The sequence below is a fragment of the Styela clava genome, chromosome 13 (genome assembly GCF_964204865.1).
Source record: "Styela clava chromosome 13, kaStyClav1.hap1.2, whole genome shotgun sequence".
NCBI lineage: Eukaryota > Metazoa > Chordata > Ascidiacea > Stolidobranchia > Styelidae > Styela > Styela clava.
Window position 1 is genome coordinate 1,405,654 of NC_135262.1, and position 26,017 is coordinate 1,431,670.

Genomic DNA, 26,017 nt, shown 5'->3' on the forward strand with positions numbered 1-26,017 from the left:
CAATGGGGGGGGGGAGTTGTGAATCGGAATAGCAATTTTTCGTACATCGAAACAGTTTGTAAAACCTCAAGACTTCAGGAAACCCACGTTTACCGCCCTCCGGGGTCACCCGCGGTTATGGTTTTAGAAACTACTTGAAAATACCTGGCTTCGCTCCATGTTCATGTCTGTGTAAACAGCATGTCAGTGACTGTTCATCTAGGGCTTATTCAAAGTATAAAACCATGAATGACTGTATCTTTCTTCATCTAAATTTATTATATTCATATAAATTACCTTTCGTTAATATTATTTCTCTGATACACTGTTCTTTGGTACAATTTGTAACAAAAAATATCGTTCTGTAAACAATTATTTTTGTAGAAAAATAAAGCACCGTTATTATTTATCGAATTCTTTCTTTCTGGGTTTTATCCAAGATCTCTTGAGTATTGTATTTGCCAAGTTTGCCAGTCGTCTCATAAATTAGTGCTTATCGCATGAAATACATCCAGTTTCCTTCTAAAGCGACGAGGGGGAGCAAAGCAAGTACGGAGAACTGTGGTCAGAAAACGCTATCAGAGTGTTCACCAAAGCAGACAACTGCAGACGAATAAAATAAAACAAACAAGAAATATTGGGCAGTGAGTTAGCACACTGTCGTGTATACCGGCCTTTAGGAAACGGCCTAGGCTCAGATCATGCTATGCCTTGATACTTTTTGGTGCCCTATGTATAAATAATAATGAAAGTCGTTTGAACCAGTGTTCCACGTCTGAAGTTGAATACGTTTCAGTATTCATTACTAATTGAAGGCAGAGTTACGACTAATTTCACTTCAGAAAGAAAATATTTAAATCAACTGGGCCAATATTGAAGTCTGTCTGAATCATCTGGCCAACTTTAACTTCCTTCAAACACTGAAATACCGTTGAAAATTTGTCCAGTTTCAGTATTCATTACTAATTGAAGGCAGAGTTAGGACTAATATTTAAGAAAATATTTAAATCAACTGGGCCAATATTGAAGTCTGTCTGAATCATCTGGCCAACTTTAACTTCCTTCAAACACTGAAATACCGTTGAAAATTTGTCCAGTTTCAGTATTCGTTACTAATTGAAGGCAGAGTTACGACTAATTTCACTTCAGAAAGAAAATATTTAAATCAACTGGGCCAATATTGAAGTCTGTCTGAATCATCTGGTCAACTTTAACTTCCTTCAAACACTGAAATACCGTTGAAAATTTGTCCATGAGAATTTCTGAGGAAGCCCCTTGTGCTCCAAGCCAGGCATGCCACATGTTGTACGTTCATCAGAGTCTTTCATACCCCAGAGTATAAATATGAAAATCCTTCAATTTAGCCATTTTACCGGCTTTCCTTTCTCCCAGAATAAACACAAAAACCCCATCCTATAATCAAGCCGCCCTCTCATCCAGATGCATAAAATTCCTGACATGTTTCTATCGCTTATTGCGCCAGTCATCAGTGAACACTCACACTGGTCAATATTATATTGAACTTCAACAATATATTGCACAAATAAATAATTGAAACAACACAACAATACCATGAGCACACTTATATAGAAAAAACAGAATCGAATACAGGAGAGTAATGCTCTAATATCGGAGCTGTGATGTCTGGAACAAATTTACACCCGATCTCATACTTTGTGAGCTGCGGATTCTGCGCAACAAATTTCTCTATAATCCGATGATTTTTTAGATTACGTCAGGGAGTTTGAAAATTAGACACATTGTTTTAAGAAAAAAAAAAGTCTGAAACATTTACACCCGAAGAAAAACATCTCGCGCTGCAGAATCTGGGTGACAAACAAAGCTTGAGCTCATTTCAATCCAATGATTTTTTAGATTACGTCGGGAAGTTTGAAAATTAGACACATTGTTTTACGAGAAAAAGAAGGGTGTAAAGTCTGAAACTTTTACACCCGATGAAAAACGTCTCGCGCTGCAGAATCTGGGTGACAAACAAAGCTTGAGCTCACTTTAATCCAATGATTTTTAAGATTATGGTACGTCAAAATTAGTGCTCGGGAAGTTGAATATTGGACACATTGTTCATACATTAATAAAGATTACGGGTATTAATTACGCAATATTATGTTCTCGGGAGAAAATATCACTTTGAAAACGGTGCTCCAGAAGTATGCGCACCAAGATATCGCACAACCTGAATCTTAACCGGTACACACATACTATGTTCAGGTTGTGCGCATACTTCTGGAGGTCCTTGAAAACGGTTGAGAACCACTGGTTAAAATTTTAGCTGCAAGTTCACCACACTCACTAAATATGTTAATCATCCAGTTGAAACAATCATACACAAATTATAAAAAAAAATCCCTCAAATTTACTGAGGACGGAAGCCGCGTTGAACCAATGTTGGCTCGATTTTCAAGCAACGAATATCAGATCTGAAAATTTGGTTTTTGGAGCCAACCCACTAGAGAGGCAATATTGAAGATTTGGCGTTCCGGAGTAACTTGTACCAAGATGACGCACAACCTGAACAACCCTAACCTGGTAAACATACTATGTTCAGGTTGTGCACCATCTTGGTACGAATACTTCAGCATTCACCCAACTCACAATATGGCCGTTCGGCTCTAATTGTCAAGCTCTTATAATTCAGCCCGAGACAGTAGTATCTTCAAGTAAATCCCAAAACACTGCAACCCTTATCTTTATGAATGACAGAATTCCCTACAAAAAACAAAGCACCAACTAGAAATATAATGTGACAGAATCAACAAATAGGATACATGGTACATATATTCTGCCAAGCTGGGATGTTTGAAGCATTTAATTTGAATAAAACAGTAAAAATTCTAACAAAGAATCGTCTCTAAACGAAACTACGCCTCAATTCCCAGGTGGTGGTCTGAGTCAACTTTTTAAAGCAATGACTGGAATGATATCATACAATAGAAATTACATATCATTAAATTTATGTTTTTATTTATTAAGCAAAAGTGGTGATTGGAGTCAATAACTAATGATAGAAATAGAGTCAGTGTGGTGGCCGGAGTCAATATTTTAAAGCAATAGCTTGAATGATATTATATAATAAATATATATATTTCATTAAATTTCTATTTTAAAATTTTTAGCCAAAGTAGTGATTGGAGTCGGTAATTTACGAAAAATAAAGTCAATGTAGTGATCGGAGTCTAAATATCAACTCAACCGAATCTCTGATCATCACTAACATATAAAATATATTCAGAGTCTGATATAATGTAATTTATTTTTAACAGTAGTTATAATCAGGCCTCCTTTTTCGAAGGTTGTGATTGGAGTCTAACTTTGCGATAAAATTGAGTTAGGGTGGTGGCCAGAGTCTGAATCCCTCAAGCGTGCCTCAAACCACCGTCCTCTTCCAGTAAAACAAGGAAAGTGTTGACTCGTTGTCCTGTTTGCGCTTGCTCTGATGTACCGACGAAACGAATAAGTTGTTTTATACCGAGCCAGACTTTTTTACCGGACAATCGTCGCTCGATTTGAGTGCGTTCCTCAGGAGTGAAAGCATCGAGGGCCTGGAATAAATGAAATTTCATAAAACTATCAAAACAGGGAAATAAAGAAATTTAATGAGTTTAGTTTTAGGGGAGACTTTAACAAATTAACCAAATACTTTTGGAAAAAATGACATCAAGACTAAAAGTAATTCTTAAGTCATAAAATATTTGAGATTATTCGAGAACATTCTAATATGATATTTCAACATAACATGCAAATTCCCGTGTGATATGTCGGATGACCTTGTTTTTACCATGAATAAATCTATTGTAAGAACGGTATCGAATAATCGAGAAGGAGTAAATCTTTCTCCGTGAAAACGAATGTTTTAGGATAAGGAAATAGACCATTTTGGAAGAGTGATATAAAAATGTGGTACTCCTTCAAATACGATCTCAATCAAACAAGAGATCATATTTTAGTGCAATTTATCTGATAACCTCTTATCTAATCTAATCTATCGTCAACCTGGTTACAAATTGTGAGTTGGTTTATTTGATTCAAGATATTGTAATATATTATCAAGGAAATAAAATCTATACAGGCAATTCTTTAGATCCTTGCTGTTATATCAAATTAACAGACATCTCAACTTGAACATGTACCAGTAACCTATCATCTATTCTGTTTTTGGAGTCTCTGAGCGAAGTTACTTTGACGAATAAATCGCAGAAGATAGTCGCACTCACTCATCTTTGAGAAATTACAGAAATATCAACAACTACATGCACTCACTTAGGAGTAAAAAAGACTCATCTCTGAGTGAGAGCGAAAGTAGGGGCGATCAATAAACTGCTGAAGATAGTCACACGCACTCAGAAGACACTCACACAGCTGTGTTTCCCCACCCAGACATGAAAAAACTATACAAAATGTCAAGTGTTACCAGCATAAAAAATGGCACTTACATCCAATGCCTCCATGACTTGTTCTGGTTTTGATATATTATCAACGTGAATCAATTGGTCGAAGCTTTTATCCATTCGCATGTCACGTAGGACGTCTATGTTGCTAGTTGTTGCAATGACGAGGAGTTTTCGATTCTGAAAAATAGAGAAATATTATATCAGATATGTTTTATGGGACTGTAATGAATGAGAAATGTAGTACCTTAATATAAGGCTTTATTCAACTTAAATCCAAAGCAAAATATAACACAAGTAAATGTTATTAAACAAGAAAACAAATACGTATCGAATTGCTGATGCTAACAGTAAGAGGCTCAATAGTTAAATGAATCAAGTTGAAAGAATTAACAAACTACATCTACAGCAATGATTGGTGTCTGATTTAAAACGCCTCAGCAATTATCGCTTGAATGCAGCTGTATAAACAAATAGAGGCGCTCCCGAAGTATGCGAACCAAGATGGCGGACATCGGAACGTAACATGGGTAACAGGTTAGAGTTAGGCGATAATTTTTTCCCAATTTTTCTTATTTTAGTCCTATTATCAGTTCGAAGACTAGCCAAGAGCCTCCCGTAGTATTTATACCTAAAATTATGGGCTAACCCTAACCCAGTACACATATTACATTCAGAGGTCCGCCATCTTGGTTCGCATACTTCGGGAGCCCCCAAATAGATACATTGAGTTACATTTCAAAGTTATCACAGGGCCTAATAGTTAGAGTGTTGGCCTTAACTATGTTGTGACACAAAGTTGAGGAGTGTTAAGTCTGACATGAGAGAACTACGACCTGCAAGCTAAATCCGGCCCATTGGGTGGATTCAATCTGGCCTGCCTGATGTTGCGCTTAATTTTTGCTTTTAACTGATTCCTCACTCACTGCATAGTTGGTATAGTAATCTGTATGGTGAAGTAGCCTTGTTAGATTATAATAGTAGTCTGTCTCATTTGTATTTCAGGTTATCAATTGCCACTACCTAACTAAAACCAAATTTCTATGTTTTAGCTTAAAATAGCTCGAGGAATTTGTTGAGAATGCAATTAAATTTAGTTTGGGCACGAGAGTTAATGTTTTCCAATTTTGCTTTTGTAAGATTGTAAATAAAATTAAGTTTCATGTCACACTTACATGGCCCGCAAATCTAGGTTGCTAAAATTTTTGGCCCCTCATCCAAATAACTAAGCTCTCGTCATCTTTCCTTTTCCCCCACAATATATATATTAAAATTTACATAAAATAAAAAACTATTTACCAGAGGGGGTAAGTTCTTGAATAGTACCATCAACGCTTGAGCGACCGTATTTGAAAATCTTGGACCAATCGGATTGTAGTCCATCAATTTCTCGATGTCGTCAATGACAACACAACTCAACTGTGACTTGTAAGCGTCCATGAATAGTTTTTTGATGTCTTGGCATTTAGTCGCTTCGTTTTGTCCGACTAAATCGCCAGGAGAGCAGATTTTGACGAATGGGAATCCCGAATCGACTGCGATTCTAGTTGCTAAGGCTGTTTTTCCACTTCCGACAGCTCCTGAAAAAGAATGTGAAAAATTCCACATAAATTCAGAACATACAGTTAAAAAAAATCACACATGATGACACACCACATGCACGAATATACCAAGGTTGTAAATTCCATGGAAAAAATGTGAAAGTTTTCACATATGTCACATAAGATAGGAGAACACCTGTCCTTTTGATAATTATACATCACTCTTTTTCAATAAGAATCGATCATGCGCCTTATAAGTTGGTGTGCCTAATGTAGTAGGCAGCGCTTTATTGCCTACACTCAAAAGCAGTACCGGTAATATTGTTTTCGTTCCAAGATTCTTTGAATAAAATAAAATAATCATAAAAAATACGAGTTTTCTTGTTTAATGAGCTTTGTATGTCAACCCTATACACTTCAGAAACATTGCATCTTTTAACCTGGTGTGCTATGTATGGACAAGACCCCAAGCTGTGCATTTCATTGACAGTGCATCCGCCTCATAACCCCAACCATGTTTGCCTTATCCATAAGATATAGTAAACTATTGGAATTTAAAACAAGCATATACGATCCGACACTGACATAGGTTGTACTGGAAATGGTAAATGAGCATAACCCTACTAATCCATTGCATAAAACTATTGAGTCTTCGTATGAATGTTTCCAAGTAACAAGCACTCAAACAATATGTTATTGAGTATCGATGTTACCACAAATGGTAGTATAATCTCAATATATACATCAAATCCATTTACAGACAAGAACTATAATTATGTGCGAGAAGATTGCTGATTATTTGTAGGCCAACTAATGTGTTGGCTGTTTCCATTAACAGAGGGGGGTTTGGTGAGATAATGGTATGTTATACATCAATGAAAAACACATAATTTGTCTTTCTGTGGTAAGCAGTTACAAAATTTTTAAAATGCAAACTAAAGTCTGCTAGAATTTCGGAAGGTATATGTGCCTTCCTGACAAAATTTGAATGCATATACCAGGGGTGGGCCAGTTACAAGTAATAGACCTGGTTACTGGGTCGAAGAATCAAAACTTACCATGAGAACAATAAATAATTAAAACAGGTTAATTTACAATAGCGAGGATAACATTCATGCAATATGAAACACTGCCCGTAAGCCGTAATTTGCCCATTACTGGCATATGACTGATGCATATACAGCAACCTGCTTGCAAGGCGATATAACGCTCCATTACTGCGTATGCAACAGTCACATCCCAGGGTTTTGGTACATGCTGTGTATAACGTAACTTTCACCTCCGAAGCTCCTGTTTATGTCTAATTTGCGTGTTATAAAGGTGCCGCTGTCGTAAGTATCTGAATATCTGCTTTTGTGATATTAAAAACAAATTTCATCCTAGCATTTATTGAGAAGGTTTTTATTTGTGATTTATCCCAACCCTCACAAATACAAGTGGAAAATAATACTTTTAAATTAGAGCGGCCATATTTAGAATTTTAACTTGCTATGAGAAAAAAAAATGAGACCTTTTACTATTATAATGAAAAAATATATATAATGATGAAAACTGTATGTTTTCAGAAATGATACACAAAGTTATCGTCATGACAGTCACTCCAGAGACAGTATTTTGAATATAAGAGTATTTAACTAGCATTTCATACCTAAATTTGGGATGAATATGTTCAACTCCCACAAATGCTAGGATAAATTTATAGCACATATGCAATCAAAGAAATCCTTGAAATTCAATTATGTGTGAGAGGATTACTGGACTCTTTATTTGTAAGCTGGCAAAATTTGTCAGCGAGAAATACTTTGTTGACCGCTGTAGGTTCATGCTTAACCCACTTGGTGCTTTGAGGGTAGGATTTCTGTAAAGGGAGCCAGAACACAAACCAGTGGTTTCACGAAGGATTGGACTAATCACATTTAATGCTTATTCACGCTTTTTAGTTCAGCATTACGTTCATAATTCAAATATTAGGTGAAAAGGGCGTGTTAACCAATATTGCTCAGCACGGCCGTATCCAGGGTCGAACGAGTGGGAGCATTGGATGGGATCATACAGGATGCACGACCTTAATTGGCTGAGAAGTAAGACGCACAATCTGGAATTTACTAATTAGTCACCACAAATGGTAGTCAACATCAGTCGTATTAGCTCCCCAGGCCTGACCTACACCCTACACCAATCGCGGGATAGTATATGAATGGTTTCGACGACTATCCATGTACTATTACGGTTGACCGATACGTCCGAAAGTTATTGGTTTTGGTTTTTATAAAACATAGGCAATACCATCTCGAATATGATGTTAGGAAGCTTACCATACTAGTTTGATAAAGACCTTTATCAAGGGACAATGAGTCTAATACTCCCGTTGGCATTACTGGGCATGAAGGCATTGGGCTGGATTCCAGTAATGTCATCCTGATCAGTTTAAAAAAAAAAAAAAAAAAAAAGTATGCGGGTTGGAATCCCACCACTTGAAACCTTATAGAAAAAAATCTTTAACTCCCTAAGTTTAGAAATACCCCCCCCCCTAAAATGAAAAGATGGGGAGTATATTTACGTACCTGTGAGCAACATGCTGACTAATGGCGTCTTCACACTTGAACGCACTTGATTGACAAGCAAACTTCCTTGGTCGAGTACTCTCTGTATAGGGAGACCCCACCTGAATCAAAAAAGAGAGCGATGCTCAAATATATGGAATTGAGATAAAACAATCAAACTAGAATGAAATATGGCGACTGTTGACAGCGGCCCGCCAGTGCTTTTACGAGGCTCTACTCGCTGGCAATAATTATATATTATCCAAATTTAACTGAGAGAAACTGTAGCGTAAAAGTTTTTTTCAACTCATTAAGCTGTTGAAGAATATATACTTTGCAATATTGTTAGTATATGTTTGTGTAAAGTTTTCCTCAGTCACGGTATTCTGATATTATTATTTTAAAAAATTATGCGGCTCTCACATATTTCTGAATTGCTGCATGCGGCTGTTATACTAAAAAATTTTGCACACCCCTGAAATATGATATCTTTTATGGGTGCTGCAGTAGACAATGATGAACCCCTATATTTCTTGTCTTTCAAGAAATAAAATGGTAGTGCCTAGTACAGAGTGGTCCAAACCCAGGCCCGCGGGCCACATGTGGCCCGCCGCTTAATTATCTGTGGCCCGCGTCACATTCGGAGAGTAATCAAAAAATTGCATTTTGTGTTGTTTCGTAATAAAATTAATCAGAAAATTTTTTTGACATATTGTTACATCAATAATGTCACTGAATTGACTAGTGTTATGGCTAGCTGAGACAACTAGCGAAGTCGAATGAGGTGCTTGGAAGTCTAATTTACTATCTGGCTATATTTTTGGTCGGGAATATATGCTAACAACATAGGCATCATAGAAAAATAAAAATTCGATGAGGATTCTATTAGCCTGGGATGGCTATGTCTGATAACTATGTGCTTTTACAATAAAAGTGTTTGTTTTGTATTGCACTGTTTACCTATTCTTGGCACTATTGTGGCCCGCGAACATTGCAAAAATAATTTTGTGGCGCGCGAACCGACAACCTTGGACTATTCTGGCCTAGTACAAGGGCTTATTTAGATCAGGATTGCGGCCCGAGGGCAAAATGCGACAGCCATCAAACAAAAATTGTGCCACCCGCAGAAAAGTGCCAATTCTAAATGATATGAGTGCTGTGAATGACGAGTTTTCAATTTAATTTGGTATGTGAGAGTAATTCCAATCCTTTGTGAAGCCTTTACCGAGTTCAATTTATGGTGCTCCCGAAGTATCCGTACCAAGATGGCGCACAACCTGAACATAGTATGTGTACCAGATTAGGGTTGTTCAGGTTGTGCGTCATCTTGGTACAAATACTTATAGTGCGCCCAATTTATTAACCATGCCTATTACTTTACATATTTCTATTTTATTTTTGTTACTGCGACTACTAGGAAGCCTATGTTAAATAAAGGTGCAGACCACGGTTTCACCCAGGTATTCCTGTCTGGCCCTTCTGTATTAAAGGTTGCACAACCCCTGGTTTAGAGCATAAGACCTGAATAAGGGTCACATGAAAATACATACAAACACAACTTACATGAGGATTCCATTTCTCATAAACTTTTCAATATCTTCTTCTTTCGAGCCATATGCCGGTTTAATATCATTCTCCAGTGCTGCCATGAAGTCATTTCTGCAGACCTGGAAATAAAGTGGTTGGAGTCAAATTTTTTACGAGTATCGGGAATAAGGTGGTTGGAGTCATTTTATCAAATTTTATGCTTGGAAGGTTTCATCCTATCATCATCTTGTAAAAATAACTCATTTTTCTTTTTCAATCACCCTCTCTGAACAGGAGATATACGCTCGCAACGACCCCTCAAATTTGCAACATTGGGTATTGTTTGTATTAAAATACCATATGATTTTAATCAATTCAACTCAGAGAATATTTCATTCCCTCCATTTCACAGAATATTCATGAATTTTTAATGAAAACAACTAAATTATTCAATGAAATAACCTCAAAATATGAGATGAATTGACAAAAATATATTCTGTGACAAATTTGGATATTTTAGATTATTTCCCTGGAGAGAGGAAAGATGAAGGTGACACGGAGACAAATATATCAACTTTGTCTATTTTATATAACGTTTTTTGACAGTTTTTGCATGTTTTGCAAGGTTTTTGGTTGTTTTCTGACATTTTTTCCCTGTTTTTGCATGTTTGAAAAGTTTTTGAATGTCAATTGTCCCATTCAATCATCCCGTTAAATGACACACCCCTACAACATCCAATCTGACTGCACAATTAAGTTTCATTAGGCTATTCTTCTTATTATTATTAGGCTATTCATTCTTATAAAAGAATGTTTGCGATATTTATAAACTCACATTACTTTGTTAAGAGAACACATTGAAAAATAAACAAAAATTCAACCAATTGATTTTATGAAGGGACTAGTTAATTAAAATGTGCTTATCCAATTATGAAATACTCGTCAAGAGAGAAGAGCTTAAACCTAATACATGAAAAACAACTTCAATATATTGATTTTACAACAAAATTACCCAAAATACTGTTACTATTGACACTTAAATTCGATGTTGTGGCGCATCGCGCTGATTGTGGGAATATGATCGCTACCGCATTTCTGATTACCCTGCGTTGGTTAGAAGGGTATTTATGTGTGAGAGGATTGATGGACTCCTCTCCACCGTAGGATGGATACATATTCGCTGGTCGGTCCCGCAGTAATGATATGCAATTTGTCACAGTATATTACCGATGCCAGTCATGATGTCATAAAAATGTTGAAGAAAGCTAACAGTTTCATAAAAGCCTGTTCCCATGAATAAAAATAATTGAGCGAAATTCTAGATGAAGTATCAGATCACATAAGCGATTTAGGAACAAATAAAAGTAATGGCCTTCTTGTGAAAAATACAATCTTCAGCCGCTGAAAATTTCAAAGCAATTGGTCCAGTAGTGAATGAGAAAGGCGATTTTTTCATAACAGGGAGAAGGATTCTAGCAACAACATAACAACCCATATACTTTGTATCCAATAATATTTTCGAATACGGCTAATTGAACGCTCTAAAAGTATGTGCACCAATATGGAGGTAACTAATTTTGTTCGCCTACTTTACATCAAGTTGTGTAAAGGAACTGAAACCTATGGGCAGGAGTATATTCACTTGTCTAACAGAGACAGAGACTCGTAAAAGGACTAAAATAAGGAGAATCGAAATAAAATTATGGCCTAACCCTAACCTGGTACACATACTACGGGAGTACCACAAATTGGATCAAGTAACACACAAGTCCATGCATATTCAATGAGCTTGAATTCTCGAATAATGTAAAATAACCTCATGAATTTAAATACAATATATTGATTTTCTAATGAGATTATGCCAAACGTAAAATCCCTTGGCACTTTAAATTTACCAATAATCCATATTAAAGCAACTAACGGTTAGCGAGCTACCCACTATGTAGACCACTAAGAAAGCTGTAGGCAAAAATCGTTGTCAAATTGCAAACTGCAGTCATTTTTATTATTCCCCTTTAGTCTGAATCAGGCCGTATATAAGTAGTTCTCAACTTTTTAGGCCATACCCTCTTTTAGAATTTGTCGAGTCTCGCGCCTCACCCTAAAAATAACTACCGTAGGTAACCATAAGCTATAAATAATAAATAGTAAAACTAAGAAAATAAGTAGATGAAACGAAAATATTCAAAATAAAGAAATGTAAATATCCAAAATACGGCATGCAATATCGAATCTAACGAATATTTTTATTTTTAAAAAGCTCCAGGCCCTGTCAAAAAATTGTCTTCGCCTCCCTTGTGAGGCAAGCACACCGTTTGAGAATCACTGCTCTATACAGCTTGCGCTACCCACCCAATTTATTACATCCTGGGGAATGGGTTGAATTTTGAGTGATGTAAATTGCAATGCCAGCAGCATGTTCAGTTAGATTTGAATTATTGCTTGTTATACTTGGGCCATGTTCTGAGACAACCCCCTAAACAGTGATTTCCAACCTCTTATGGGTCTTGGTTTTCTTCCGGGGTATTTTAACACTCGTGGGCCCCTGTTTACCATTCCAGTGAAATTTATAGGGTTATTTTGATTGCTAGATTCCAAATCCCATTATGTTCAAACAATTCATGCTTAACAAAGTGAAAACACCCTGTGAAATAACCTTATCGACCAATAACCGGAAAAACGGAGAGCATTCTTGTGAAAGAAAAATCAGTTTTGCACATAGCATTTGGCCCCCATTGACTGCTCTGTGGCCCTCGGTTGAGGCCCACTCCCCTAAACCTCATGAATATAACACAAAATTCAATATATTGATTTCCTAATGGGATTACTTCAAATCCAGTTCCCTTTGGCACTTTAAATTTACCAATAATCTATGTTAAAAAATATTGATTAAAAAATCCTTCCTATTTTGCGATTTACAAGAGAAGTGTTACTAAGACAATTTAATATCCTTTACACATCAGGAGCAATAACTCATAGTAAAGAGAACTCATCTCTGAGCAAAATTATGGCGAACACTAAAATGTTAGAATCCACCTAAACTACATAAATTTATAGTGGCCCATTGTATGTTAGTAAATATCAAAAAGGCGGATTGAATGGCTTTTTCAGATTTTCAAATATTTATATTTCCTTATCACGATGGCATATAATCTATATTTTTGAATGAATAAATCATTATTGTAAAGCCAACTTATATGAAGCATTGATTTTCATGTGCAAAGTAGATATATGGATGAATTTGAAAAATTTTGTTGCTTGCTAATTATTGCCTTTTTCTTCTAAGGACCAATTGCCTAAGAAATATCGTAGTTATGGCTATGGTTGTCCAAAATTGAATATATTTTTGTTTCAAATCGAATATTTTCCTCGAATCAAACCGAATATTATTGCGCAATCCTAAATCTGTCTCCATTGTACAATAAAAATTTCCTCTTCGATATTGTGATAACATATGTGCAGTTATATCTAAATTATAGCAAATTCTTGCATAACTATGTTTCCAGAGTTATAAAAGAAGATCACAAACCTACTTGAACTGGTCAAAAAATTAGGGTTGCGAAAACTATCAAGGTTTAAGAGTTGGAAATTGCACAGACTCTTTTAATAATGCCCGTAGTTGCTATTTTAATCCTATTATCATTAGTATTATTTACTCAATATTTTTTTGTGTAATTTTCATTAAAATGATAAACAACTAATAATATAGATATAACTGTTGCCCCAAAAATTCAAAATTGCATTTCAGGAACTCACAAATTCAGAACAACAACAGCTATCAACTCACAATAGTGCAATTATTTGTCATAGTAATAAATGGATGAAACAAAGTATTGCCATTTGAAGAAATTACAAATTCTACTGGAAAAAGGTATTGGACCTCCAAAACGTCTTTCAGCCCTTTATAAAAGGGGATCACATGCCTCCATGAATGATAAACGGGGGGCCATAAGTGCTAAAACCCCCTGGATGGGGGCCACAAGCTATGAAAGATTGTTAATCACAGTTATAGGCCATTGCCCTAGCTTATCCGTCCCTACTTGTCATACCATATTGTTAGATAATCAATATTATTACTGCGGAAGTGCAAATGCAAAATCAATTTTATCGATTGTCATTTATAGATTTTAAAAAGTGCAGTAAAGTCAGAAATAGAAGTCTAGACAAACAAAATATTTGGGAATGATTTATCCAACATAATAATACTCTTGAATCCAAGAATTATTTGAAAAAATTTCATTTGGAATTATCATATCAACTAATTGAAGTCTAACATTATAGCCAAAAGCAAGGTATCTTTTGCTGTATATTAATAAAGGGGAATTCAAAAATTAATCAAACAGGGCGTCAGGGAGCAATCTCATTCACCAATATATTGAATTTGTTATACAAGAGTTTCACACCATGAATTAAACCAGGGGTTCCCAAGCTTTTCTCAGGAGGACCCCAAAGACAACTTTCAAGTGTCCAGTGCGACCCCAGGTCAATATATATTTTTCATGAAACTTCAGAGCTTCTTTCACTGGACTTTCGAGTTTGGTGATGTGGTGGTATTAAGTAAAATAAGCTAAAACCGAACAGTGATGTCACAATAAGCACCCACATTTTCTATATCATAAGCATAGAGCGATGCCTATGGGCCTGTTTTACAGTAAGCCACGGTACAAACTGCTAAATTCAACATGGTTTGTCAAATCTTAGATGAGTTGTACATCCATCCTCTACCATAACTCAGTGACCCCACCGACCCCATGACCTATTTGCGACCCTACCTACTTATCACTCCGACCCAATTTGGGGTCGCGACCCCTAGTTTGGGAACCCCTGAATTAAACCTTAGAGCAGTAATTTTCGAACTTTTAAAGCTACGACTCCTTTTCAGAATTTATCAAGTCTCACGTCCCACCTCTGAAATAATAGATAGCAAGGGCAAGACGAAAGTATGTTTTATTCAAAATGCGTGTACATAATAAAGAAATTTAAATAACTAAGGCAGGCAAAGTCAAATCTAACAAAGAGTAAAAGATTCATAATCTTTGTTTACTACAGTAATACCTACCTTTATATTTTCAATTGTCTCATAGTCCACTTGAACCTTGTTTCCACCTTTGGTGTGACGAACAAACGCGCATGATTGAGCGCTACGTACAAGACCTATAAAAGGGGCAAATAATATGTGTAAAGCTGTTTGTGCCAAATTGTATTCAATAAATTACTCCCGTAGTATGTGTACCAGGTTAGGATTAGGCCATGATTTTACTCTGATTCTCCTTATTTTAGTTCTATTACGAGTTAGAGGCTGTCTGTGTTAGCCAAGTGAATATACCCCCTGCCCACAGGTTTCAGTCACTTCACACAACTTATGTGAAATGGGCGAACAAAATTAGCTAACTCCATATTGGTACACACACTTCAAGAGCACCCAAGAAAGATATGGCAATGTAGAAATATAAGTCATGGATGGCCAAAACCGAATATTAGAAATACAATCTGAGAAAACATTTTTGGATATGAAAAATCGAACACATTTTAAATTGGGGACACGTTCATGTGGAAAATTACATAAATCAATATATCTTCATGTTGATCACATCTAAAACAACACACATAAAAAAGGGTCATTGTTTTTTCTGTGTTGTTTCTTACCAGTTGAGATATCGTATGTTTTCCTATCCTCAAATCCCTGGAATTTAATTCGAAAATACGAGCAAGAAATAATAAAAAAAGGTTTCTCTACTCACCGGCTAACTCAGCACCACTGAAATTCTTTGTCAAAGCAGCAATATCACTCAAGTCCACGTCGCTACTAACCATGCCCGAATTGAACATTTTCGCGCAATGAATTTGAAGGATTTCCAACCTAGCAAAAACACATGACAAGAACCGATAATGTGACTATATCAGGGTGGTGCAAGGTTGTCAGCTCTGCGGGCCACAAAATTATTTTTGCATTGCTCGCGGGCCACAATAGTGCAAAGAATAGGTAAACAGTGCAATACAAAACAAACACTTTTATTGTGCAAACACATAGTTCTCAGACATAGCCATCTCCACATAGAATCCGCATTAGATTTTTAGTTTTCTATTGTTAGCATAATATATTCCTGACCAAAAAGATAGAAAGCCAGATAATAATTTAGACTGTCAAGCACATCATTCAACTTCGCTAGTTGCCTCAACTAGCCATAACACTAGTCAATTCAGTGACATTAGTGATGTAACAATATGTAAAAAGATTTTTTTCTGATTAATTTTATTACAAAACAACACGAAATGCAATTTTTTGATTACTCTCCGGATGTGACAGGGCCACAGATAATGAAGCGGCGGGCCACATGTGGTCCGCGGCCTGGGTTTGGGCCACCCTGGATTATATAATACGGTGAACCACAGACTCTCGTCCGATTACCAGTCCATGTCAAATATCGGAATATTTAGCCAATCATTTGGTTCAGATGCATGGACTTGATGGCAGGGGAAGCCGTAATTTACCACTGGCCAAATGAATTGCCCGAACACATACCTAAAATTATTGTCAAGAAGAGAAAAATCTCTAAAACTTTGAGCTATTTAACCATTAAACTACTCGAACCATTCTACATTCAGCTAATAGAGCCAATTACCGCTAAGAATAAAAAGGGTAACTGATAAACCAACCAACCTTCCATGTTCATCCGGTAATCCGATTTCTTTTTTAACTTCTAATCTTCCTGGTCTCATTAGAGCATCATCAATAAGATCTGGTCTGTTTGTCATTCCTGAATACGAAAATAAAAGATTATATTGTAGGGCAGGGGTGGGCAACATACGGCCCGCGGGCCGGGTCTGGCCCGCGATGAGATTTTAACCGGTCCGCTGACTGTACATCAATACATTATGATATTACATTATTACACTTTTAGTACATCATGATAAATTCATTATGTGTTTTTCGGTCTCTATTTATTGCAAAGTTTAAACTTTACTTTAAACGCGATTTATAACTTTCTTTCTTGCATTAGCGAATAAATATGTGATTAAGATATTGAATACTATTCATGTCATAATCCGGCCCACCGAGGACTTCATTTTCCCACATCTGGCCCGCCGACTAGAGAAGTTGCCCACCCCTGTTGCAGGGTATATAGGTGTGATTCCAAAACTTTTTTTGCTTGAGGCGCACTAAGCTTATAGAAAAAACTCGTAAAAAAACGAAGTTAACTTTACACAAATTTATTATGCAAATGTTGATGCGATGGCTGTGTCTGTTTTGAGAAACAATTAAGATTGAAACGACGTTCCATCGTTGCCAAGCACACCCGCATTTTATCCCCAATTCCAAGACGATAATAATAAAGTAAAATTATCAGTTATCTGATCTAATGGATACTGCGCCCTCTAGTCTCACAAGCTTGCCCGTTGCATGCATACCCTATATGAAATACGAGTAGCTTATATTCTAAAATTCAAAATGATATGCGGCACACATGAGAATCTCTCTGTGGCACACAGTTTGAAAAACGCTGGCATACATTGCAGGGTAATGTGAGAATGGTTTTCTTCTATGTACTAGGGTTTCATTTTTAAGTTACTAATTCGATTTTTAGTGTCAGAATATTTCGCTTTCAGCTCCTTTACTTCCAAATGAGGGTGATTAGTTTGTGGTATTTCTGTGTTCGCCCATAACTTTGCTCAGAGATGAGTCTCATTTACTTCTTAGATAGTGTCGATAACCTTGCTCAGAGATAAGTCTTCTTTACTTCTGAGTGAGTGCCCATAACTTTGCTCAGAGATGAGTTGCCTTTACTTCTAAGTGAGTGCCCATAACTTTGCTCAGAGATGAGTCTTCTTTACTTCTGAGTGAGTGGCCATAGCTTTGCTCAGAGATGAGTTTCATTTACTTATGAGTGAGTGCCCATAACTTTGCTCAGAGATGAGTCTCATTTACTTCCGAGTGAGTGCCCATAACTTTGCTCAGAGATGAGTCTCATTTACTTCTGAGTGGGTGCTTTTAGTTCCTAGCATTCCAGCGGTCATCTGTAACTTGATTCGAGATGAATTTACTTCGGGGAGAATATACATGACCTAGCTCGAAGAAAATATTAATAAAAATAATATTAAAAACAAAAACTCACCAATAACTAGTATATTATTCAATTGATCCACTCCATCAATTTTAGACAGCAATTGGTTTACGACAGTATCATGAACTCCTGAAGCACCGGCAACTGAACCACGTTGTTTGCAAATTGCATCGATCTCATCAAATATAATGATATGTAGTCCACTGTTTACTCCAGCCTGAAATAATTTGGTATGAATTATTGGCGGGGCTGTAGAGTTAGAGAGATGACTATCAACTTTTTTTGTTTGTGGCCCACTTTTATGGCACAAAAGATTCTGTGATCCATTAACTTTCTTTAGCAAGGGTAAAAAATACAGAAAAAATATGTGATACCTCGGTGGTTGAACGACTCGATACTCAAACGAGAATATCGGTTGGAAACCGAAGACTTATCGATCGATAGTTAGGGGATCCCCCAAAACAGAAACTGCAGTTTCGATTCATCCGCTCTTGTAACTTGCGTACTGCGCATCGCACACACACACTCGGCGGGTTTCAAAATTCTCTCGCTTTACAAAAATCTAGATCACTATATCGATAATTGATTGATAACTCGCTAATTATACGACATAATTCGCCCAAAATCAATAGGCTTCTGGTCCGAGATAAGATGAATGCACATGCAAAATCTGGAGCAGATTCAATCTCCCTTTCGTGAGATATCGCGTGCATCTAACAGACACACAGACAGACATACAGACAAATACCTATCAATATACTTACCGATCTTAAGATCGATAAGTAACAATTGGGTAGTTGACACCAAAAAATTCTAGTCCACAAATCCACACTAAAAACAAATGTCTAAATCCTTGTTCCTATCAAACATGCAAAACTAACCTTTTTCTGTTCCTCTTCAGCTGCTTCAAACAGTTTCCTGATATTGGCTTCAGATTCCCCAACATACTTGTTCAATATCTCCGGCCCGTTCACGATCTGGGGTTCTCGAGCACTCAACATTTTACCAATTTGTCGAGCCATAAGCGTTTTACCACAACCTTAAAGACCCCAAATGAAAAGAAGTTTGTAAAATTAGTATTATGTTGAGTATATATTTTTTTTATTCATGGCACTAACAGCAGCAGAAGTAAATAAGTGGCAACTTGTTCTAGCAGTGGCTGAGTCTGGACTGTGTTGATATTGCAAGTTAAAATTTCGGAGGTAAATTTCATTGTTTTAGGAGGCAAATAAATTCATAATAAAGTAAAAAGTATAAAAAAACGAATGCAAATCCTGAATCGGACTTGACATTGAATGTGATAACAATGAACAATGGTGGCCGTGACATGAAACAAATAAATGGGAATAAATTGCAAATAGAGTTTTTTAATGAATGAGCACCATGAAGTACATTGGGGGGGGGGGGGGGGGAATCTAATAACTAGCTTTGCCGAAAAGTCAAAAAGAGGTTAAGCATCACTGATTTATTAATTAATACAGAGTAACTAACTTACCTGGTGGTCCATGCAGTAATATTCCCTTTACATGTTTTGCTCCCATCTTTTCAACAATATCAGGTGGGAGAACGCGAGATGCGAACGCTCGTCGGAATATTTCCTTAAACTCTTCATCAAGACCTCCGATTCCAAGAGAAGTGAAATCGAATTCTGGGTTAATAATATTTGATCTAGCTCGCCGACTTTGAGATTTCCCGGTGAGACAAATTGGCGAACTTTCAGCTGCTTGGAAAATCACTTTGGTGCCTTTCTGGAAATATAAAAAGGATAAAATAGATAATAATGTGCTGTGATAAAAATTTCAATGCTGAACAACCATTTATGTTATAGATCTTGTCATTCAAGTGTTTGGCCGCAACTTTGCTTGGAGATGAGTCACCTTTGATTCTGAGTGAGTGAACATAACTTTGCTTAGAGATAAGTCTCGTTCACTTTTAACCCTCTATAGCAGCGGTTCGCAACCGGGGGCCCTCGGCCCCCTATGGGGCCACGGAGGAGTTGGAGGGGGGCCACAAGGATGGGCTGAAATCTGAATTTACTTTTCACTTTAAAAGAAATCTCTTAGTTTTTCCTAGTTTGCTGCTCAACAAGGTTATTTCGCAGGGTGTTTTCGTTCTCTTTTGTGCAAATTGTTTTAACATAATGGGATTTGGAATCTATCAATGAAAATAACCCTATTAATACCTCTGGAATATTAAAGTGGGGGCCATGAGTGCTAAAAGCCTCCGAAAGGGGGCCACGAATCATAAAAGGTTGAGAACCACTGCTCTATAGATTTGTAGGTTTCAGTTATCATAGAGATAAAGATCATATGCAATATTATTTAGGCTCTCCATTTTCTACTGTTGTCAGAAATTAATTACAGGTCTTTTGGTTTTACCAAGATACTTTTATTGCTCAAAATGAAATATTTCCAAATAAAGTTTTCAAACTTATTCTAAAAATTAGGAACTAAATATATCTGTTATAAATTTCAAATAATCGTATTGTATTCGAACAATTTTTCAAATGTGATATACCTGATTATTAGTAAATAATTTTGAAAATATTTTAGTTGGTAAAAAAGATGTAACACTATAATTGAAAAAATATTCGTATATTCGATTCATTCTGGATAACCAAAGTATTCAAATTTTCTGCATGCGTGATATAATTATGTATCAGCAAATATATTTTATAAAATTTCAGAGGGGCAGAGATGGAGTAACATTATATTTGAAAAAAATCATGTACGTTTAGTATATTTGATTCTTTTCGGACCCCCAAAGTATTCAAATTTATTTAGCATGCATGATATACCTGGATATAAAGGAATATTTTTTAAAAAATTTTAGGGGGTAGAAAAGATGTAACACTATATTTGTAAAAAAAATCATGTACATTTAGTATATTCGATTCCTTTCGGACCCCTAGAGTATTCAAATTTTTTTCGAATGTGTGATATCACTAGGTATCTGCAAATAAATTTTATAAAATTTTTCAGGGGTAACACTATAATTAAAAAAAAAATCATGTCAGTTCGACTCACCTGAAAAATTCCACCATGGTGATCATTGGCAGCAGTTTTAATATCTTTAACCGAAATTGCGTAATGTATGCCGGCAAAACTGAACAGCAACGTTTCACCAAGAACAAACCACCGAAGCGCGAAGTCATGCTTGAGTTGTTCTACCATGTGATCTGTGTTGACTGGATCATCTGAAAGAAATTGATGTTGGAATAAGACTGCCTGTCCACTGACAGAGTAGGCTAGGCTATAATTTTCACAAAACTAATGTCTTCCCAACATACCGTATATAAGCAGACCTCCTAAAAATGACCCCAAAACGGTGAATTTATAAAAATTTGCATATAAGCGGATCCTACAAATCGTACGCTTTTATTGTGAGGACTTTCATAGTTCGAGTTGTTGAAATTAAGTTAGCATGATGTCATTTTGTTTGAGTGCGATCAGAGTTTGACAGCTTAGTTTTGAAATTGGATTATATACGGTGAATATTTGACGGGCAAAACCCCAATTTCGGATATCAAATAAGTTGTGAAGCGCTGGGTAACGCAGAATACACCATAAAATTATCATCGACCAATGAGAGGCGATTGCTGACTTTCGCTGTGCACCCAAACTGAAGAGCAACACAATCCAAAACCATGCAGTACTCAAATAGATTCTCCAGACTGTTAAACTTACTTGTGACTTCTCTTGATTTATAAAAATCCACTTCAAGGATGGTTTCAACTATTTCATCCTGCTTTGTGGGGAAGAATTTTTCAACCTGTCATAAGAAATGAAATTTAGCATTTCTTAGGTGGTGTTTTTTACACTGAACAAGGCTATGTAATAGCATCTACTGATACATCAAATTTGGATACTATTCTCAGAGAGATGGACACCACTCTGGTTCGTCATTGGCTGCCCAATTCATTACATCTAGGGTGGCGAGGTCGTGGGGAAGCCCCTCAAGTAAAAAACGAGAATATCGGTCAGAGACCGAAGACTTATCGATCGAAAGTTAGGGGATCCTCAAAACAGCGCTCTTATTCCATAGTGACACCTTGTGCTTCATTCGAGTGAAAACTACTATCTTTTTTTAAAGATCATAAGAACCTAAATGTTGTTTGGAAGAGGCCATGATCATGAAAGTTTGATAGCAAGTAGCACCTCCCACTTGTTTATAATAAAGGCATGAACAAATTTTACAATAAATCAAATTGGTTATTAATATTGGGTCTAGTGTAGTACTTCCAGTGCGCTTGTCAATATTTGTTATTCCTATTTGGGGTTATTCCTTACTCCCACCTGACTACGCCATCTATGAATTGCGCGACTACGGCCTCACAATCATGTAACATAGCTTGCCAATATGAGCCGCCGATAAGAAATTCACAACGCCAGTGATCTCTCTCATATTGGGATCGCTAAGACGAGAAAAATAGCTTGCTGACTTAGGGTAATGGTCTGTGCGTTTGGGACGACTATGCATGTATTTTTGCGGGCCTTATTATGTCACTGTTACATCATAGTGACATGATTTTTGGATGACGTAGACGAAATTTAACCATCACGAAAAATATAATCATAAATACCTGAACTTCTTGGTTAATCCCAACGTAGGCCCATTTTCTTTGAATCATTGAAAATCCAATATATTTATCCTGTACTTGACGATCAGGGAGGCAAGTGAAATCGTACACCTGACCTCGATTACAAAACCTGATGTATTTATATCCATTTTGAAAATCCTGCGGACTCACGATGACTTTGTTTTTTAACGAAAGATCATTACTAGGACATTTTGTGACTCTGAAAGCTTCTGTGGACATTTTTACTATAATTTATTATGTAATATTTTTTTGATGAGCCTTGAATGAAAGAAAATAATAATTCAATACTTAATAAGAACAAAGTCTGTTCATACCAGACATCAGCACTTCGTAAACTGTTAGTTTGTGTGCGCGGAACTATTCGGGGAAAAAAAATCACGATGTACTTACACCAAAAAAAATTGCTGCCTCAAAATAGAACTCAATTTTGTGATCATTGATGTGTACTTTATTTATGCTTTTTCAAGTTTGTAAACATGTAGGCCTAAAGAGTAAAGGCAATTCTGCATTTCTGCCTGATTTTCCTTTGAAATACTGAAAATAACATGCATGTTCGTTAAACTTGGTAACGCAAATAAATAAACTGTAGCAGGTAGTGTCTACCAAAATTTCCAAATTCCAAGAATGTCCCATCATTTGGTCTAATAAAACAAACACTCCCATGTCTCTCCCAAACAAGGGGTGTCTGGCACGACATCAGATGCATCATATTGCGCGATGCTTGTCTCAATAATAATCTAAATCGTGGCTGTCACATGACCAAAATTGTCGTTTTTAGCTAAAATCTCTCAAATGCCATGGTAGAAATTTTTTTCCTCCAATAAATTAGATTATTTTTTCCAGAGGAATTCAATGATGACGTTTTTAGATAGCGCTTCTTTGTAGTTTTTTATACAACTTCATTTTACTGTATTTTTACCGATATTGAGGAACAACAATGGCCAGACGTCCCCGAAAGGAGGGGTGTTTGTTCATTGGCAAAATGGAATTCTCTAAAATGAGACAATGCCTCTCGATCTGTATAGTGTGCCGTACTGTACCGTACTCACTGTTATAATTGATGTCTTTCAATGTGGAGCCTATGTTTGGAATCTACTGGCTATGTTTGGAATCTGTTCTGACTATCTACTAACACAGGTATAAAAAAGAGAGAATTCTAAAAAGAAGAAAAACTACTAACAGCCTACAATTTAAATCTCAAAAGCCCACTCATAAAATACCGGTACAGTTCTAGGTATTCTTTGCAATCTTAACTAATAAAAACTAACAACCACGTCAATAATTCTCGGGATAAAATATGAGATTCCCATTCATCAATAATAAAAACTACAACGCCATATGCTGTTACTGTCTTACGATCAATATCACGCAAAGCGAGTTTTATTGAGTTGTCCTTTCACTACAACTTGATTATGCGTTTTGTTATCTTTCTGTCATTTGAATCCTGTTTTTATCTTCGGTTTTATCATTCACTTTTTTGCGGCGAATTATTCTAACGCCAAACGGAACTTTCGTATTGAGATTTTAAAATCTAATTGTCGCAATACATACAGTACGGTAGTTTTTTGATTCCACGTTTTGTTGTTTAAATTTAAATGCCATTCCCACGATTATTTATTTTACCTCATACGTTTCGAATGTAGATAATGTACCCGCTGCGAGGTACAGTGAAATATGTTCCCGAATGTACCGGTAAACGCACGCACAATGCCGGAAAACTGGCAACATATTTATCGAGCCAGCACATCAAAAACACAGCGACGAAAATGACGTTTTTGCTCAGGCGTGACCACGGGTCACGGGAGCGTAACTTGAATTCATATAACTGTCCGTCCTTACTAGGGATGGGCGAGTCCGGCATTAGAGAGATTCGACGAATCCGAGTAATCAATCAATCAATCAATTCAGTAATAGGTCAAGGACTCGAATCGAATCCTCCGAGTCCGTGACGTCACAATGTAAAAGTAGAAAAACACTATTTTGACAATACTACAGCATCGCGCGCTCACAAACATACGACGTGGCTCATATTTTTTGTCTAATGGTTCCTCAGGTAGCTGTTGAATCAATTTAAAAATATATTTTTCGTTTTTTTTTTTTGCTGCCATATTACAAGCGTAAACATGGGTCAATGTGCGCCTTAGCTGTGAACTGGATTTCCAGCCCACCACCTTGCGTCAATTCTGGGTGGCTATTCAGAAATTCTTACATGTCGATATGAAAAAATAATAAGCTTTTGATAACAATGCTTTCCCATAGTTCCGGATATTTCTAGCTGTAAATTTACTATGCCACGTGCGCAAATGGTAGAGAAATGCCACTCAACGTCAATGCAATGTTGTACATCTGCTTGTAATTTAGTAGTTCATGTAAACGTTCTAAAACTCTCCATGCTTTCCATTGCTCCCTTTTTAGAGAAAGGATTGTACGTAATGAACTCGATTTAAAAGAGGTAATGATGAGATTCCCCATTGGGTTCATCCAAAGCATGTTTCATTCTTACGCGAATCGAAAACTCAAAAATATTGCGCTAACTAACACATATTTTTTTGTGTACCACGTGTATGCCAAAAAGGATAGATAGTTTGAAGACGACTCGCGCATCATTGTTATAAGCTATCAATATTTTTTAACTTGCGTTATATTATCTGGATATCTGTCATCGTCTTTATTAGGAGTGTTTATAATACACATGAGGGATATTGTTACAGATCTAACCTTGAATTTTAACTAGTTAAGGTATGTAGTGAGATTTATAGAGGCAAAAGTACAAATATAGTAAATTAGTAAAAACAATTGATTATAGACTCGGTAAAAATGACGTCTACTCGAAATCGAATCAGAGTCCAAAAAATACCTGGATTTGACTCAAATCCGAATCCCGGCTCATCCCTAGTCCTCACTGGTGGGTTAGTAACAATAATTCAATCGACCCTTGAAATTCTTTCCAAAGCTCATAATTGTAAGTTTATTTTGATTTCATCGCAAAAACGTACAAAATACAATGACACGAAAGCTTGAGAATAATACGTGTAGAAACACACGTGCCAGTTTACCCCTATCATACACACACAACACAAACATATACAAAAGACGAATGATAAAAGCAGTGTATCCTTCGGGCGTCGTAGCTTCATGTGGAAGCCTTCAGGACAATCAAGTTCATACATGTATCTGAAACGAGAGGCTATCAGGATCGACCATATGAAAATCCTATTCTAAACCACCATTTATAATATCTGAAGGAACGATGCAAGCCTGTCTATTTCATAATTTTTAATATTTTCCGAAGGAATTCCTCCATAGTTAAAATATATTCCCCTTTGGAGAGGAAAACTTATAGGCTATTTTGTAGTTT

General features: G+C 36.4%; 1 protein-coding gene across 1 annotated transcript; it reads right to left on the reverse strand.

The window, feature by feature from the left end:
- Nucleotides 1–1,476: 1,476 nt before the first annotated feature.
- Nucleotides 1,477–22,914, reverse strand: LOC120332581 (vesicle-fusing ATPase-like). Its single transcript, XM_078119170.1, has 14 exons — nt 22,642–22,914; nt 21,746–21,830; nt 21,086–21,255; nt 19,555–19,807; nt 18,941–19,098; nt 18,111–18,276; nt 16,658–16,754; nt 15,738–15,856; nt 15,056–15,150; nt 10,033–10,136; nt 8,491–8,591; nt 5,685–5,965; nt 4,431–4,565; nt 1,477–3,539 (listed from the first exon to the last, which is right to left on the reverse strand). The coding sequence occupies exons 1-14, from the start codon at nt 22,876–22,878 to the stop codon at nt 3,354–3,356; spliced, it is 2,187 nt and encodes a 728-aa protein (XP_077975296.1). The 5' UTR covers nt 22,879–22,914; the 3' UTR covers nt 1,477–3,353.
- Between the last annotated feature and the right edge of the window lie 3,103 nt (nt 22,915–26,017).